The sequence below is a fragment of the Molossus molossus genome, unplaced genomic scaffold (assembly GCF_014108415.1).
Source record: "Molossus molossus isolate mMolMol1 unplaced genomic scaffold, mMolMol1.p scaffold_m16_p_2, whole genome shotgun sequence".
NCBI classification, from domain to species: domain Eukaryota; kingdom Metazoa; phylum Chordata; class Mammalia; order Chiroptera; family Molossidae; genus Molossus; species Molossus molossus.
In genome coordinates this window covers 50,210,633-50,227,389 of record NW_023425355.1, presented here as the reverse complement: position 1 = coordinate 50,227,389, position 16,757 = coordinate 50,210,633, and the positions used below count along the sequence as shown (strand labels likewise).

Sequence of the window (16,757 nt, the reverse complement as noted above, 5' to 3'; positions counted from 1 at the left end):
TTAGATGAGGAGACCAAAGCACAGAGTGGTTAAAGGACTCGCCCAAGGTCACATAATTTATAAGTAACAAAGCCAGGGATACCATAAAAAATGAATTATTTCTGCTCCTATAACACTTTGTTTAAACCTGTAGTCCTTAACCCACAGTCTGTCTCTCCTTCACTAGATTATGAGTTCCTGGAGGGCAGGGCCATGTCTCCTTATTTATCTGACAAAAGTACTCAGTAAATGTTAGAAAATTGAATGAGTTGGAATGGAACAGAATGAAATAGAAGGAAACACAAGGGAACTGGATGAAGTAACTCGCTGGCCTGAGATTTCCAGTCCAAGTGCCTTGTCTTGCCAGTCAATTCCATGAGACTTCAGCCCACCTCTTCTGGTCACTGCCATTAGAGAGCCATTTGAGAGTGCAGAAATAGCTAGAGTCTTTTTTCCCCATCTTAAGGCAGACTGCTGCTGGCATCCAGAAGATATTCTGTGAATATCTGTGGAAACTGAACTCCTCAGTAAAAGGATTTATTTTCCATGTAAGAAGATGCCTCCAACTATCTCTCAATCTCCACAGTGGTCCAGAGTGCAATAAGCACAGACGATTCATGGAGTTCTTCCTAAAAAATAAAAGCCGTGGATAAGATAGAACATGAAAGTTTATTATGAAACAAAGCAAATAATGACAGGAGTTTCTAGCTCAAATCAGGTTAGAACTGCTCAAAAGTTAAATGTCTTTAAAAATAGTAATAATAATCACTAGAAGAGTAGTTAATATTTACTGTGTACTTACTGTGTGCCCGGCACTATGCAAAGTTCTTTGAATGTATCATCCTAGTTAATCCTTATACAAGCCCTACAACTGAGGTTTAGAGAGGTCAATCAGCTTGTTCAAGATCACACAAACATAAGTAGAACATAATCTGGGGTTAGAAGCCAAGGTAGTCTGATAATCAGGTTTTAGTTGTTATTGTTTATCTTTTTTTATAACCAGGTTTTAATCAGTATGCTTTATGACAACACATTTTAATTACATTTAAAATAAGATCAGGTGGGACATAGGTATAGTTTCACTGTTGGGTGAGGATGTTCTCGGTAGAGTCTTGGATGGCATGAGATCTGTACACCCCTAAGCATTTCAGCTTCTATTTTCCAAAAGGGTTTTCTGGCTGAGTGGCATTGCAGTGTGAGTCTTTGTAATTTTGTATTCATCCCTTCCCTTCATTCTCTTTCATTCTGGGGTTTCTGACACAAGCACCCAATCCCTGTACACAGCCCTACCAAACTCCTGCCCAGCCCATGGGTCCATTCACGTTCCAAGCCTAGGTGTAAAACTTGGAGCCTCAGATTGAAATAGATGCCCCCATGAGCCAAGGTAAGGCTGCAGATGGAAACCCAGACCATTAGTGAGGCTAAAGAGATATGTAACTACATTGCTGAACTTGTGTTAAGATTTACTGGTCCATTCTCACCACTTTTTACTTTTCATTTTCATCCCCATCTACAGCCATCTGTTAGTTATCGTTTTTCAGCTGAGACTGGCAGACTTGGTCCACTAATGGCAAAACTGAGACGAAAGTGGGACCTGCTACACTGAGCCAACATCCCAGCCACTTAGACAGGGAAATTGTTTTTCAGGGTTTTACGCTGCCATTTCTGTTTGCCCTTTAATGAATGCTTTCTGTCCATAAATGAAGCAGAGATGGAAGAAGATGTGAATAAGTACTAACATAAATTGCAGCAGGTCAACCACAAATACAGGCTTCAAAAAAATTGTTCTTTCTTTTTAAGTTTAGGTTAAGGTGCTTGCTGAATTCTAAAGTACTTCCTGGGTTTTATTAGTGTGCTAGATGCATCAAAAATTGCTATTTCAAACCTTTATTTAGTAATCCATGCATCAGATGGAAGTTCACTTTTTAAAAAAAGGATAAAGATCAGAATATAATGTGTGCTTTTTACCATTATATGTCTCTTACTGATTCACCAGTCACAAGCTAGGTAATGGATTTTTTTTTTTTTTTTTTGTACGTGCCCTTAGCGGGAACCGAACCTGGGACTATCTGGTCCGCAGGCCAACGCTCCAACCACTGAGCCAAACTGGCCAGGGCTGGATTATGAAATTGAAATAAGTATGCTCTGAAAAGCTATGGTTGATTTTGACTTTTAGTTTTGGGGCACATGCATTTCTTTTTAGGCGTGATTCATATCTACAAGGAAAAATTGGCAAGTGGTGGGGAAATACTTTTATTGCACATACTTTATTTGTATAAATAACAACTGCATGTGGTTTTAGCATCTATACCCTAGTTAGTTTCCGCTACCCCGAATCATATCCAGGAGATGAATGATTGTGTGCCATGTTGCTTTGCAGCTCGGCTTTGGATCATTCCTTGGAATCATTGGATCCAACCTTGTTGAAAATAAGCGGCAGATGGTAAGTTTTCATTACTGTGGAATCAAGTTCTTAATCTGAAAGTAACACATTTCTTAAGGTTGCCCAAATTGGGTCACAAAAGAAACTGCTACTTTGCCTTTTTGCTTAAGCCTCCAGGTTACTTTTCAGTGACCCTGTGGTATGGGACTTGTTCTCATCTTGTCTGATGCTCCCTCAGTGGTCTAGCTGGTCTCCTTAAATCACAGGGATAGAATATTTTGGATCTTGTCCTTAGCTTTCCTCCTCACTCCCAAAGGGCTACCCAGCCTATCCAGTCAGACAACTGTCCTTGCCTAAAATGCCTTTGCTTCTGTGATTTTCTTTGCCACAGTCCTGGATTACTGGTGACTCTCCCATCTTCCTCTCTGATGCATAATTTTTTGAGAAAGTTTTCACAGAGGGTTCCCACTTTTTAGGAGATTATAATCTAGGGTACTTTGATTAAGAGAACAAATATACCTAGGGCACATAGAAGACAAAATAAAATTATGGAGCCCTAAAGTATTTCCATTACGTATAGTTCAAAGTTAAGCCTGTTGTACGTTTAAAATGGAGAACGAGCATATATAACAGGAGATAAAGCTTAGAAAGCCCTATGTCCTAATGGGGGCCCACAAGGGCAATCTGTTGCATTTTCCTGGTTCAGTTTGAGAAAGCTTCCTAGAAGGCAGGAGAAGAAGGTACAGACCAAATTGCTAGCATACTGCAGTTTTATAAGACTTGTAAATCAAGGTGCCTAGTGAGTGGACAGATGGTGGGCTGTTAGGCTCCCCCAGTATAAATCTCTGTGGCATCTTGATTTTGACAATGGGGTCTATTTAACGGCAAGTTTAATCAGATAATGTAATAGCTCCAGGGACAGAGAACTCTAACTATATGTTCTCCCTCAGCAATGTGGGGAATCGCCCTCAGGGGTGTTCTAATAGTTCTTGTCTTCCATTTCACCTGGCCTGCCCCCTGCCAGTAGTGTTTGCACTTTGGACCTAAATTATTCAAAATAATAGGGGAGTTTTAGTTGTAGAGCTGATCATAGCATAGCTAATAATGCCAATTTTATGACATTGTTCATCCATTATTTACCAACTCTCTTTAGTGCTGTGAAGTGAGATTTATGGGGAGAGGTTTCTCAACAACTCCCAAAGGAGATAAGCATTTCCTCTTAGCCTGTTGAGGTGGGAGAAACTTAGGGTGGCTTTGACTTTGATTCCTCCTTCTTCATGGAGAGCTGCTTAATGCCATGCTACTTCCTCCATTTTTCCACAAACACCTCAAGGAAGAAAAACACTGAATCCATCTAGTTCTGAGGGTCAACACAGGCAGATGGTGGGCCCAGGCAGCACCTATACATGCCCCTGGAAATACCTACTCCCATATTGGGTTGTAGTATCACCCTTGTAATGGAAGACAAATTATTAGGAATATTTCTGTTATCTAACATGGTCAGAGAATAGGGCAGTCTGGTTCAAGCAAACATGTTTCTTACTTGAAATTTTTCATATGCACCGCACAGGGTTGATCAGTTTCAGAGGCTTCGACCTTTGTAAAATGTGTTTGACATTTAAGTCTTAGGTTGAATGTTCTCTTTCCTCAATGATGCAAAAGGCCATGTAAAGTTACTCGGGGCCTTAGAATCATTCCTGTATTCCTCAGTGCCCACTATGAGGGTTGGGAAGAACAATGGACTAGGAATTGGTAGGCACCAGACTCTTCTGTGGACTAGATGGTGATTCTGAACACACACACCACTTCCCCTCTCTGAGCTTCTAATTTCACAATAAATAAAATAGGATTGGACTACATGATGTCAAAGCTCCAACACTTTTTTGGGTCTGAGAATAGAAGAGTCACATATTTAAATTCCACCATGGACAGCATGCTGGATACAGCAAACCTCCTCTTCCTTTGGTGCTCACAGACTGTGAATTTCTGTTGCCCTGAAAACGTAAAAGGTACTTCATTGGCCCCTTCTCTGCCTCTTCCTTCCTCAGCTCCCACTCACCCTGTATGACTGCAAAGAGCATCCTCAGGGGATGGCAAGCCAGAATTCTGCTTTGGCTGGCAGTCTCTTGGGGATCATTTAGTCTCCAGAAGCCTCAAGAGTGGAAAGTTAACAGATGCTTTTGGTTTGTTCCCTCTGCAGTTGGTGGCTTCTATTGTCTTTATCAGTTTTGGTGTGATTGCAGCCTTTTGCTGTGCCATAGTCGACGGGGTCTTTGCTGCCAGACACATTGTGAGTATTTTTATTCCTGGCTTAAAGTAAGTGTGCACTACAGCAAGGCTTCACTGAGTCTGTGCTGGATGTGTGCCGAATGTTGTGAGGGGAACAGAAGAAAGAGAAGACAGGATCCCTGTATCAAGGAACAGACAGTCAAGATCAGGACACCCATGGACACACAGGCATCTAGAGAACTGGATCTGAGCTGAGAGTACACCTTAAGTGCCAGAGTGATTTATCTTGAACTGCAGAGGTTAGGGCAGTCTTCCCAGTAGTGGTGAGGCTCGAGCTAAATTTTTGGTACTTGGGTGACATTTGGAAAGGCAAAGACAAGGGCAGTGGGACTGGGGGAATGGCTTGGAACTGATGTTGGTAGAGAGAAGGTAGGGAGAGAGGAGCAAGGAGCCATATGACTTCCTAAGAAACTTGAAGCTTTCAATAGATGGCCTCTCTTTCCTTCAACAGCAACAAGAGCAGACCATGAGGACACAGTCACCTCTTCTCAGATGCCTGAACTTTGCTGTCCCTACAGCAGTGATTGGAGAGTAGAGATGTGATTGGGGTCTTTTGGAAGCCCCAGAACTAGAAGCCTTCACTCAGAGCCCAGTCCTGATGTTAAGATGCCAAATGCTTCTAACATTAGAGTCTGTGCCTTGAGAAAGGCCATTTTACTCCTGAAACCCAAACCTGTGCTTGTTCTCTGGGGAAGTCTAGGATTCAGGGCATTCCCATGTGGCTCTCTGTAGGAGCCCTTGCCCCCTTTTCAGCACTTTCCATTACATACTATTCCAGACATCTGGCCTAGGGCCGACTTCCCCATTAGACACAATAGGCACAAGTGACTATGATCCACACTACTTTCAGGGGCCCATAAAAATATCATTATTTCTTTTCAAATCAGAAGAAAATTATGCACTTTTAGGTCAAAAGAACGTTTTCACATATAATATAAATATATGTCAATGTAATAAAAAGATATAATTAAAATAAATATATATAATTTTCAATATTTTTAATGGAGGAAGGGGCTTACAAAGGCAAAAGTGCCTAAGTCCCAGGGAAGTCATAATGTAGTTCTGATCTGTCTCACAAACAAAAATCAACCCACAGCAAATCACTAAGCCCCCAAAATAAACTCAAATACTCATTTGATTCCAACTGAACCAACATTGAAAATGAAAACAACTCATGAACTAGTTGGACTTTTTGTTTGTTTGTTTGTTTGTTTTTCTAAAACAATTGAATTGGAGCAAAATTGTATTATCAGGATCTTCCATGGATCAATGATATTTATTTATTTATTTATTTATTTATTTATTTATTTATTTATTTATTTTTTTAATCCTCACCCGAGGACATTTTTTCATTTTTTGTTCAGGTAGAGTGGGAGGGAGAGAGAGGAACAGAGAGAGAGAGAGAAACATCGATGTGAAAGGAACACATCGAGTGGCTGCCACCCGCACAACCGACCAGGGCCGGGGACAAACTGCAACCAGGTACGCGCCCTTAGCGGGAACCGAACCCCGGTCTCTCAGGACCGCAGGCCAAAGCTCTATCCGCTGAGCCAAACCGGCCAGGGTGATCAGTGATACTAATTCATTTTCAGTCATTGGCTAATAGTGAAGGTCATCCTGAGGGAGTGTCATGGATATGGAAAAGGATGATTTGCAACATTATTGTTTCAATTTCAACTTGTTCTTGAATCCTCCTCCCAGACATAAGAGTTAGTCTCTCCTTTGCCAAGATTAGAGGAACTCATATGGTCAATGTTGCCACCCAGGCAGTCTCTGAAATGGCATCTCCGGAAATAATTTCTGCAAAGGGATCAAAGAAAAAGGTGGGAGCGAGAGGCCTTTTGCCTAATTTTCTTTCAGGGCCAGGAATGTAAATATAGGTCCTTATATCAGACCCATCCCTTCTGATTTTAGTGAGAGCCATCTTATTCTTTATATTTTTCTTCTTAAAAAGGCAAAAGACACATCAGAAACTTATCAATAATCCTACTACCCTAATATACCAATTCTTATCATTTTTACATATTACCCTCAGAGTACATACCTATTTTTCTTTATTGATTTTAGAGAGAGAGGAAGGGAGAGGGAGAGAAGGTTAGAAACATTGATGAGAAAGAACATCAATTGGCTCCCTCTTGCATGCCCCCCATTGGGGATCGAGCCCACAATCTGGGCATGTGCCCTGACCGGGAATTGAACTGGCGACCTCCTGGTTCATCGGTCGATGCTCAACCATTGAGCCACACTGGTCAGGCACATACCTATTTTTGTAGCATGGTTACTCTCAATCATAGTATGCATGCTATTTTATATTCAACAGGAGCCATCTTGATAACAATGCCTTGTTTTTACATAGTGCATTTAGCTTTTCATTGTGCCTTCACATGTATTATCTCATTTTAAACCCACGGCAATCCTATGAAGTATGTAGGGCAGGCATTATTATCTACATTTGACCAGCAGTATTCACTGTGAGGCACTCTCCATGGCAACATATGCCTTGCGGCCAAGAAGCTTGCAGTAGATTTTTATGGTATCATGAGCTAAAATGGCTTCTTCCATTTTCCTCCTCCTTTCACGCTATAACTTTTTAAACATCTTTATTGAGATATGGTTCACATCTTATATAGTTCGCTCGTTTAAAGTATACAATTCATTGGCTTTTTTATCTTCACAGTTAGTACAAACTATCACCACATCAATTTTAGAAGATCTTCATCATCCCCCAAAGAAACCCCATACCCTTTAGCTGTCACCTCCCTATGCCCCTAGTCCCCCAGTCCTATGCAGCCACAAAACTACTTTCTTTCTCTATAGATTTCCTTATATTAATTAATATCTCATATTAATGTAATCATACAATATGTGGTCTTTTGTGACCTGACTTCTTTATCTTAGTATATTTTCAAGGTTCATCCATGTTATAGCATGTATCAGTGCTTCATTTCTTTTTACAAGTTAATAATATTGCATTGTGTGTATATACCACATTTTGTTTGTGCAGCTGATGGACATTTAGTTTGTTTCTACCTTTTGGCTATTATGAATAGTGCTGCTGTAAACATTCATGTACATGTTTCTGTATGGGCATACGTTTCCATTTCCCTTGGCTAGATATCTATGAATGGAATTGTTGAGTCATATGGTAACTATGTTTAACCTTTTGAGGAATTACCAGATAGTTTTCCAAAGTAGCTGTGCCATTTTACATTCCTACTGGAAGTGTATGAGTGTTCCAGTTTCTCCACATTCTTGTTAATTCTTATTATTATTTGACTTTTCAATTCTAGCCATTCTAGTGGGTTAGTGGGTATGTTGTGGTATCTGATTGTGGTTTGATTTGCATTTCCCTGAAACTCTTAATGTTTTCTGGTTGTTGTTTTTTTTTATTATTATTATTGGCCTCAGTCAAAGGCAATGGGGAAAAATCCAAATTATATTTACTAGAAGTTTCCTCTGATGACCTCTACCTGCCTCTGACTCCAGGCCCTGTGTACCTTCTACAGTTAATGGCCTGAAGTAGCACGTTTGACTCAGAGGGTTGGGGTAAGGCTGTATGAATCTTCAAGAAAACCTTTGTGTTTCCAGTGTACCTGTCCTAAGACATCTGCCAGTCCTCACTGATACCCAGAGAGTTTTGAGAAAGGAGGCTTTATTAATCTATGCTGATATCTGTTGGCCAGTTTAAATTAAAGGCACATTTTGACCTTAGCACTGCTTGGGTGGGTTAGAACCAGCTTTTCCTGTTTTTGAGGCCCTTTAATGTCATCTTGCCTTGTCTTTTGGCTCAAGCTCCCTCCCACTCAGGGGATGTTTAGTGTTACCCTGAAAGTTAACAATATCCCCTACCTACAAGCATCCAGACAGCACTGGATTGTATCTATCTGTTCTATGCCAACCCCTGCCCCCCTGCACCCTGTGCCTGAGTGCTTCCTTACCAGGAAGCTAGCCAGACCAGTGGGTCAAATAAACTGTCCTTGAATCCTATGTTAGTTTTCTGGGCTTTAGCAGTATTTTTGGAGTTCACTGTCTTTGTTTAATTTGTGTAATAGAGTGAAAATTGCTCATAGTTCAGTTGAATTAAAGTCTCAGTAGCTGCCCCTCTCTTTGGGGCTTGCTTCCTGAGTTCTTCCTTCTGGAAAAGCTGTGGCCATGACAGCAAGGAGTACATGTCAGCCAGCCCTGGTCCTGGCCTCAGGTGATAATGAGACCTCATTGTTAGAGCTACGTTGTCTCCCCTGCCCCAACCCCCATCCCCATTTAGGAGTATGATGTTGCAATAACCTAGAGTTTTGAATCTTATTTCCTGGAGACTCTTTGCAAGAAGACAAAAACTAGAAATAAAAGAAAACCAGAGAGGAAATTTTCAGAAACCCATTTCTCAACCAATTTCCTAATTTCCTATTAACTAAGTGGTCCAATGGAAAGCAGTTATTAGAACATTTTTATCTGATCCTCACATTCTAGGGCTTCCAAGATGAGCAGCTTTCATAAATTAACCTGACCCACTGCCTGCTGTGTGCGTGGGGTGTGTGTGTGTGTGTGTGTGTGTGTGTGTGTGTGTGTGTTTTCAAGTCTTTTATTACCAATCAGAGCACTTGGCTGCTTTATTTTCCAAAGCCAAAACCCCTTTGGTTTGGTGTTTCCCTTTCCAGGATCTGAAACCACTCTACGCTAACCGGTGCCACTATGTCCCCAAGACGTCCCAGAAGGAAGCTGAGGAGGTGAGCCAGAATGAGGCAATATGTCTTACCTTTCGGGAAAGTCTCCTGTCCTGCCTAAAACCTTTTTTCTTTTACTCATTTTCAGGGGCTAAGGCTGGCTGCTAGGTATCAGTAGTTGATTTTCTCAGTGAATCAGAGAACAGTGCTAATAAGGCCATGGTCATAGATTGGAGCCTCATGAGGCCTAATCTGATTCACTTTGTTCTGTGGCCACAGGCTGCCCCTCTGACCCTGCAGGCAGCCTCCCTCTCAGTTTGTGACTTTGATCCCAAGAGGAACAGAGGACACAGGGCAGGGTCCTCCCCCATCTCTGTGGAGAATGGTTCAGTTGCCTGTGGTTCAGGTGTCCAAGCTGGAAGAAAAGCAGGAGCCCCACCAAAGCACTAGGCCTAGACTAGGGGGGCAGAGCCTGAGTCCCCCACACACACAAGGGGTCAGGAAGCCAAATAAGGGTTATTGAGAGGCCTGGTTCCCATGGAGGCTCTGGAGATGGCTAGACTATTGGCCTGGCCCCTTCCATGGGGCCAGCCTGATAATGCTTGAAAGGGTACATGAGAGTATCTCTCTCCTAACCTACACAGCTCTCCTTGTGTTCCATGTCCCTTCATGTAGAACTAGAGGTGGTAGGCAGTGAGGTGAAGCATGGTTTCAGGTCATTTTCAGGGAGCTTTCATTTCAGTACACAATAGTCCCCTGCAACCCAGAGATCACTTTCATAGGAAACTCTATTATGTGTTTCTAGGAACCTTGACAATTTGGTTCTCTGTTAACATCAAATTGAAAGTAAGCCCCACTCCTCTGCCAAATAGAAAATTTTAAACTTGTGATTGGGAGAAAAGAGAGGCAAGTAGATATAAAATGGCCACTGCTTTGCACAACTTCAGGGGAAGCCATTCTACATAAAATATTATATGAATGGTGCCCTTGGATTTAAGCAAAGTGTTAGCCCTGCTTCCAAGGCATCAAGACAAATACTTTTTTTTGTGGTCCCACCACCTACTTGCCTTCTTTTTCTTTCCCCAATCACAACCTTACCATTTTTCTAACTAACCTAAGGTTAGAAGGGAGGTATAGCAATGTGTGTGCTTATCAGAAAGGCCGTGAACATTTGAATGAAAGACCAAATATAGAAAAAAATGCTCATTTACGAATATTCTCTATAACACAACAAAACAAATTTACAAGCGCTTCATTGCATCCATATGGGAGAGAAAGCCTGAAAAATTTCTTACCAACATGAGATGGTAAATGGAAATTAATCTTTAAAACTTTTTGCCAACTCAAGATGTGTAAAATGTCATTGCTCTTCTCTTGATTTTGTCATGATAGCTTCCTTGTGTCAATTTGGTGACTGTGAAAATGTAATAATGACTTCCATAGGTTCACTAGTAACCCTAATCCCCCTATTTTTCCTATATAAGGTCATAAGTTCCTCAACCAAAAATGCTCCTTCCACGAGGGTTATGAGGAACCTTACCCAGGCAGCTAGAGAGGTACCAGTGTACTTCAGAGTGCATGTGACAGTCCCTCTGTCTTCAGTTTCATCTGGTCCCCTTTCCTCCCATACCCTGATTTGCTTTCCCCTCATATCCTCATTTCCTACTGTCCGTTTGTTCTTCTGTCTGTCCTTCCACCTCTCCTTCCTCCTCTCCATCTTCACTCTTCAGGGATGGGGCACTGAGGGCTGTGGCTGAAGCTGGATGTGAGCCCAGCTGCACAGTAACTTGCCTCATGCACAATTCAGACAGTCCCCTGCCCTGCCCCATCCCTCTCACACTTTGGTGTGAAATCTCACAGCCATCTTTACCATCTCCATCAGTCGCTAACTCACATTTCCAACCCCAGAGGGTCCTGCCTCCCATGTAATGCCAGCTCATCTCCTCACTGTTGTGTGCCCTCAGGTGAACTGCCCTCACCTCAGTCATGAAGTCTGCACACCTCACATCCGCATCCGGGGTAACACCTGCTTCTGCTGTGACCTCTACAACTGTGGCAAGTAAGAGCGGAGCCCCCAGGCATGGGAATAATGGTTTGATCACAGTGTATGACAGAAGGCCTAGGATAGGGGAAAGGTACACCAGAGGGATCAGAGAAGTAGAAGACACTGGTTGGTCAATAGATTTCCGCTCACATGCATTACCTGCCTTCTCTGTGCCAGGCAGCATGTTAAATGCTTTTAAGTATTTGATCTCATTTATTCTTGTCTATGATGTCTGTAGAATTATTATCCCCATTATACAGATGATGAGAGTGAGGCTCAGTGGAAACAGACAACTAACCCAAGGTCACACAGAACTTGAAAATGGGATAGATAGGGTTCAAACACAGTTCTAAGTCCAAGTTCAACAATACTGAATAGTCATTATTGAGCACTTTCTCTCTGCTTCACCCTATTCTATACACTGGAGATTCAGCAGCAAACAAAACAATAATCTTTGCCCTCTTGGAGCTTATATTTTATTAGGGAAAACAGTCAATAAACATGAATATACAGGGTGAGGCAAAGTAAGTTTACAGTTGTTTGAATGGAAAACAATACAATAATTGATAAATAATAATAGAAGAATAAACTTCATGTTTTGTGTACTCACAACTGTAACCCTACTTTTGCCCCACCCTATATATCATGCCAGGTATTGATCAGAGCTCTGAAAAAATATGAAGTAGTAAAGGCAGATAGATAGTGACAGGAGGGGAATATGTGCACAGTGTTAGATGGAGTACCCAGGGAAGGCCTCATTGAGGAGGTGACATTTGTGCAGAAAACTGAGTAATGTGGGAGGGCAACCCAAGTAGATAACTGGGGGAAAAGAGTATTTCAAGCAGTGGGAACAGCAAGTACAAAGGTCATGAGGCAGGAACAGGCTTGGCGCTGTTTCTGCTACAACCATTCTGGTTCTCTGTCCTCCAATTGTGAAAACATCATTTATCTTATTTCAAAACATATTTAAGAGCTAGGACTACAGAGACTACTACTGTGGAGCTCACTGACTAGTAGGGAAGACAGACATGTGAACAATTATTTGCAATATAGAGTGATAAGTGTGGTGGGGAATTGGTGGATGTACTGGGACACTGGCAACCCAAATGACTGAAAGTCAGAGTTGCTGGGGGTGGGCAGTGTCAAGGGGGAGTTGATGTGGGAACTGAAACTTAAAAGATAAGTAGGGCCCAGCTGGTGTGGCTCAATGGTTGAGCATCAACCCATGCGCCAAGAGGTTGCCAGTTCGATTCCCAGTCAGGGCACATGCCCAAGTTGTGGGCCTGATCCCCAGTGGGGGACATGCAGGAGGCAGTCAGTTGATATTCTCTTTAATCGATATTTCTGTCTCTCTCTCCCTCTCCCTTCCTCTCTCTCTAAAAACCAATAAAGAAAAAAATATATAAGTAGGGAGTTAGGAAACAAATCAAATGTGGGTGGAAGTGGGGCAGGTATTCCCAGGAATTGTGGGGGTGGGATAGTTGTACAGTTATAAAAAGTGGTAGGAGATAAGAGCAGAGTTGTAGTCACAGGTCAAATCATGGAGGGCTCCTTGACCATAGAAATGCCTTTGGACTTGACCCTTAAACAATTGGGAGCCATTGAAGGGTATAGTATAGAAGATAGATTTGAGTGCTTAAAAAGGAGGCAGCTAGGGGGTCACTGCAAGAGTTTAGGCCAAAAAGAATAGAACCTGGATTAAGTTGATTTGGAGACAATAAAAGCAAGGAATGCTTTCAAGAGCAATTTAGAAAGTGGAATTGACAGAAATGACAATTGACAGAGCATAAGTGAATAACCCTGCCTGTGGGGTGTATCAGCCAATTCCTACCCATGCATATATTTTCTCTAGACCCTCAGTGCAGAAGTGCTGAGTGCCAGGAGAGGGAGGGAAGAATGGGAGAGTTGGGAGTTGGCAGAAAGAGCCTAAATGGAGCTAGATCAAGAGGTCAGATGGATGCAGCCCCCTCCTCACTCACATTCCCTACTCTCTGTACTGAGGGAGGGGGTAGTTTCTCTAGATTGTGGATTAAGACCAGACAGAAGAACAGATTGGAGACAGGGTAGAGAATGGGTGAACTCACACCAGCTCTTTAAATTCTTTGCTAGCACCAGTCTCATTTTGTTTAAAGGTTTGGCAGAGGAAAGAAAACTTAAAGACTCAAATGAGGTTTGGGGATTACCTGGGAGATTCAATTCTTCATATTATAATAATAACTAACACTTGTAAAGGACTTCCCTCCCTAGCAGCAGTGATTGAGAGCTGGCTATAATTGTACTTCCTAAGCCCATCCTTCCAAAAATGATCAAAGGAATGTAAAATAGGTCCCAGGGAAATTGGGGTTCTTTTGCTTTTTTTCCTATTGCCTCTCTTTATCCCTCCCTCCCCTGCTCTGCCCTTCCCTCTCTTTTTCCCTCCTCTCCCGTCTTGATGGCCTCTTCCTTTCTCTTTTTTGTTTTCCTCTCCTTTCTATCTTCATGGGCTCCTGGGGTGGGGTTGGGAGCTGACTAGAATGGGGCCTGAGATCCCAGAAGGAAACACTGAGAAGGCTGAGAAGTGATTCCTTGCAGACACACCTTTCTTTTTGCAATTAGCTGTATTTCTGACAAAGGTTTGAATAAACTAAATCCTACTTTAAATTCCATTTAGTTGAGACCTTTGGAGATTTTTTTTTTTAAGTGGAGACTCAAGCCCAGTTTATTTTTCTGTCGACCTAAACTTCATAATAACTGAATTTCTTCCTTAAAGCAAGTTATGATAGTAGTATCTTCAAGGCTCTAAAGGAAATTTTTTGAGGAGCTGTGCTAAATTCTGGGCTCAATGAAGGTAGTGAACATGACTTCATGTTATCTAGATCCCCAGGCCCCACCCAGCATAGGACCAGGCATGAGTAAAGACCTGATGAAAAGGGAGTGACATTTGTTGAAAAGGAACAAAAAGAGGAACATCTTTTTCACCAGGAAAATAAAATATGGGCCTAAGCAAATAAGAGGGATCACAGGGACATTGCTCTTAAAGATCTTCAAACCTAGAAATGGTCTTCACCTACCTGATGCTTGATGACCAGTTCCAGGCAGCAGTCAAGGCCCTTTCCAAAGTCTGTCATGCTAGGATCCCAAGGGCAAGGCCACTAGAAAAGCACTTACTAAGTTTTTCATCTGGAAACCATCCCACTAGGTCATAAACCAAGGCCATGAGACTTAAGTGGTGATGATCCTACAATAGAGGAAAAAGTTTTATCTTGATCCAAGGCTTTATTCAGCCAGTGCCAAGGAGACCTATACTCCAGGCCTAGATATAGCTTGCCACAAGCATTCTGAAGCTCCGAGGTTTTAATTTTGCCAAATGAGTATTTGTTTTCCTCTCATAAAGCCTATTTTTTAAAATAAATTGCCAACTCCTTCAGTCCATTTCCTAGAAAGGAGGCCAGGAAAAAAAACAGTGGGAGCAAATACAGCAGGCAGTCATTTGTACAGTGCTATGGAAACACAGAGTTTCTACTGTCCCCTCAAACCCACAGACCTTCTCTGACGTCAGGGGCAGTGAGGTTTTAATACTAAACATAGATTGTTTTATTTAGCCTGTGCAAAAAGGTGGCTTTCTCTAGGACACAGCTCCTCAGCAGCAGCCTTTCAGAGTACTTTACTCAGCTTTGGAGAGGTCAAGTCAATTATCACTGGTTTTCAGTGTATAATCTAAAGAAAAGGAAACGGGTGATTGTGAACTACTTCAGCTGGTAATAAAATGAAAGGTGATAGTTCATTTTTATTCACTTCTTCCTTTGACAAACTTTTATTGAGCTCCTACTATGTGCCAGGGACTATTCTAGAAGAATACCTATCAATAAAACATAATTTTTCTCTTAAGGAACTCAATTTACCAGAGAGATTGTGAGAAGGGGGATTAGAATACATGCAGTGAGAGAGAGATGGACAGAGGCTGTCCTTGTCACAGCCTGTCAAGCAAGAGTTGACAAATGGTTCCAGGTTCTTATCAAAGAGCAGAAGTATGCCCTTCTGCCTTATCCAGAGTCGGCTGCCTCTTACTTTGTTAAATGGGGTCTGAAACACAAAGAGATTGTCTGTTTCTCCAGGCACACCCAGCAAGTTGAGAGCAAGGGGATGAGAGCCCATACTGAATAATCAGTCACATGATCAATGCAATGGTCAGTCTTTGAACGCAGTTATTCATTCACCAAGTACCTATTGATGGTCTATAACATTTCTATCACTGTGAAAGGCAGTGAGGGAGACACAAATGTAGGTAAAAGATGACCTTTGCCCTCAAGAGGTTACAGTCTAGACAGAGACATCATGTCCACCTTGACCTTGGTTGTAGCTTCAGTACCCAGCATAGTACTCAGTACTGAGTAGGCTCTCAATAAACATTGGATTAAATAAATAACCGAATTATTGCATATGCAAAGTTCCAAACTAGAAAAACAGACTCTCTGAGGCTATGAGAGGCAAGGGGGAAAGCTAATGAATGAGCATTGGAGTTCTTGAAGAAGACACCAGTGAGGTAACTATTAAAACTTTGAGCAGTGGTAGAGATTAGGATAGGTGGAAAACAGAAACGGTACCTTCCATACGGGGAGAAACCTGAGCAGAGTTTTGGAATAAGTGCCCAGCATGGCTAGTTGGGGGCTTCTGAGGACTCCAGCCTGTCTAGAGTGTGGGCTCCATTTTGGAGTCAGATTATGGGAGGCTGAGGAATTTTGACATATTTTCCTAAAGGTAATGGGGAGCCATGGAAGAGTTTTGATTAAATGAATGACTTCGTTTTTTAAATGTTTTAGGAAGCTGAATCAGGTAGTGGTAGGGTCTGACAGGAGAGTTCTGCAGTTACAGAGGTTTGAGGGTGGGAGTGCTGAGAATGCAAAAGATGAAATTTCAGAGGAAGCTCTGCCCAGAGACTAAACCCAATGGAATCATGAATCTCAAACAGAAACAAACCACATTAATTTCCTAAATCCCAAACCAGATCTAAGTATTAATGGTCTTTTGCTTCACAGTTCAGTAAAAAATACTTCAATAACTACTGAGTTTGCTCAAACAGAAACCAAACATATATTCTCTACGATTATTGAACTTTTTAAAACGAACTACTGATCTGTCCTTATGTCACAGCCTGTGCCTTTAAAGTGTTAATGCCTTTAAGAACAAGATTCAAAGGTTTAAATATTGTTGCCAGAGGCTGGCTCTTAGAAGGGAAAAAATATAGCTGCATATTTTGGTGGGGGCTCATTTTGTGCTGGAGTACTGCTTCCATGCATTCTCTAATTAAATCTCCTAGGCCCAGAGGGGTCAAGAAAGTTGCTCAGGTAAGACCTCAAATAAGTAACAGAGCCAGTATTCAAATGCAGTCCTACTCCAGAGTCTGCTATACCACACTGCCTAT

The 16,757-nt window shown here is 41.9% G+C and overlaps 1 protein-coding gene across 2 annotated transcripts in view; it reads left to right on the top strand.

Annotated features, from left to right (window-relative positions):
- TMEM255A (transmembrane protein 255A) overlaps positions 1-16,757 on the top strand; it is a 53,668-nt gene that overhangs the window by 18,175 nt on the left and 18,736 nt on the right. Inside the window, exons 3-7 of one of the 2 annotated variants that reach the window (XM_036270664.1) lie at positions 2,360-2,422; positions 4,563-4,652; positions 9,307-9,375; positions 10,797-10,868; positions 11,277-11,371. In XM_036270664.1, the coding sequence (XP_036126557.1) occupies positions 2,360-2,422; positions 4,563-4,652; positions 9,307-9,375; positions 10,797-10,868; positions 11,277-11,371 (389 nt within the window). The remainder of the gene's footprint in view (positions 1-2,359; positions 2,423-4,562; positions 4,653-9,306; positions 9,376-10,796; positions 10,869-11,276; positions 11,372-16,757) is intronic. The other variant, XM_036270665.1, reaches the window with a different exon arrangement.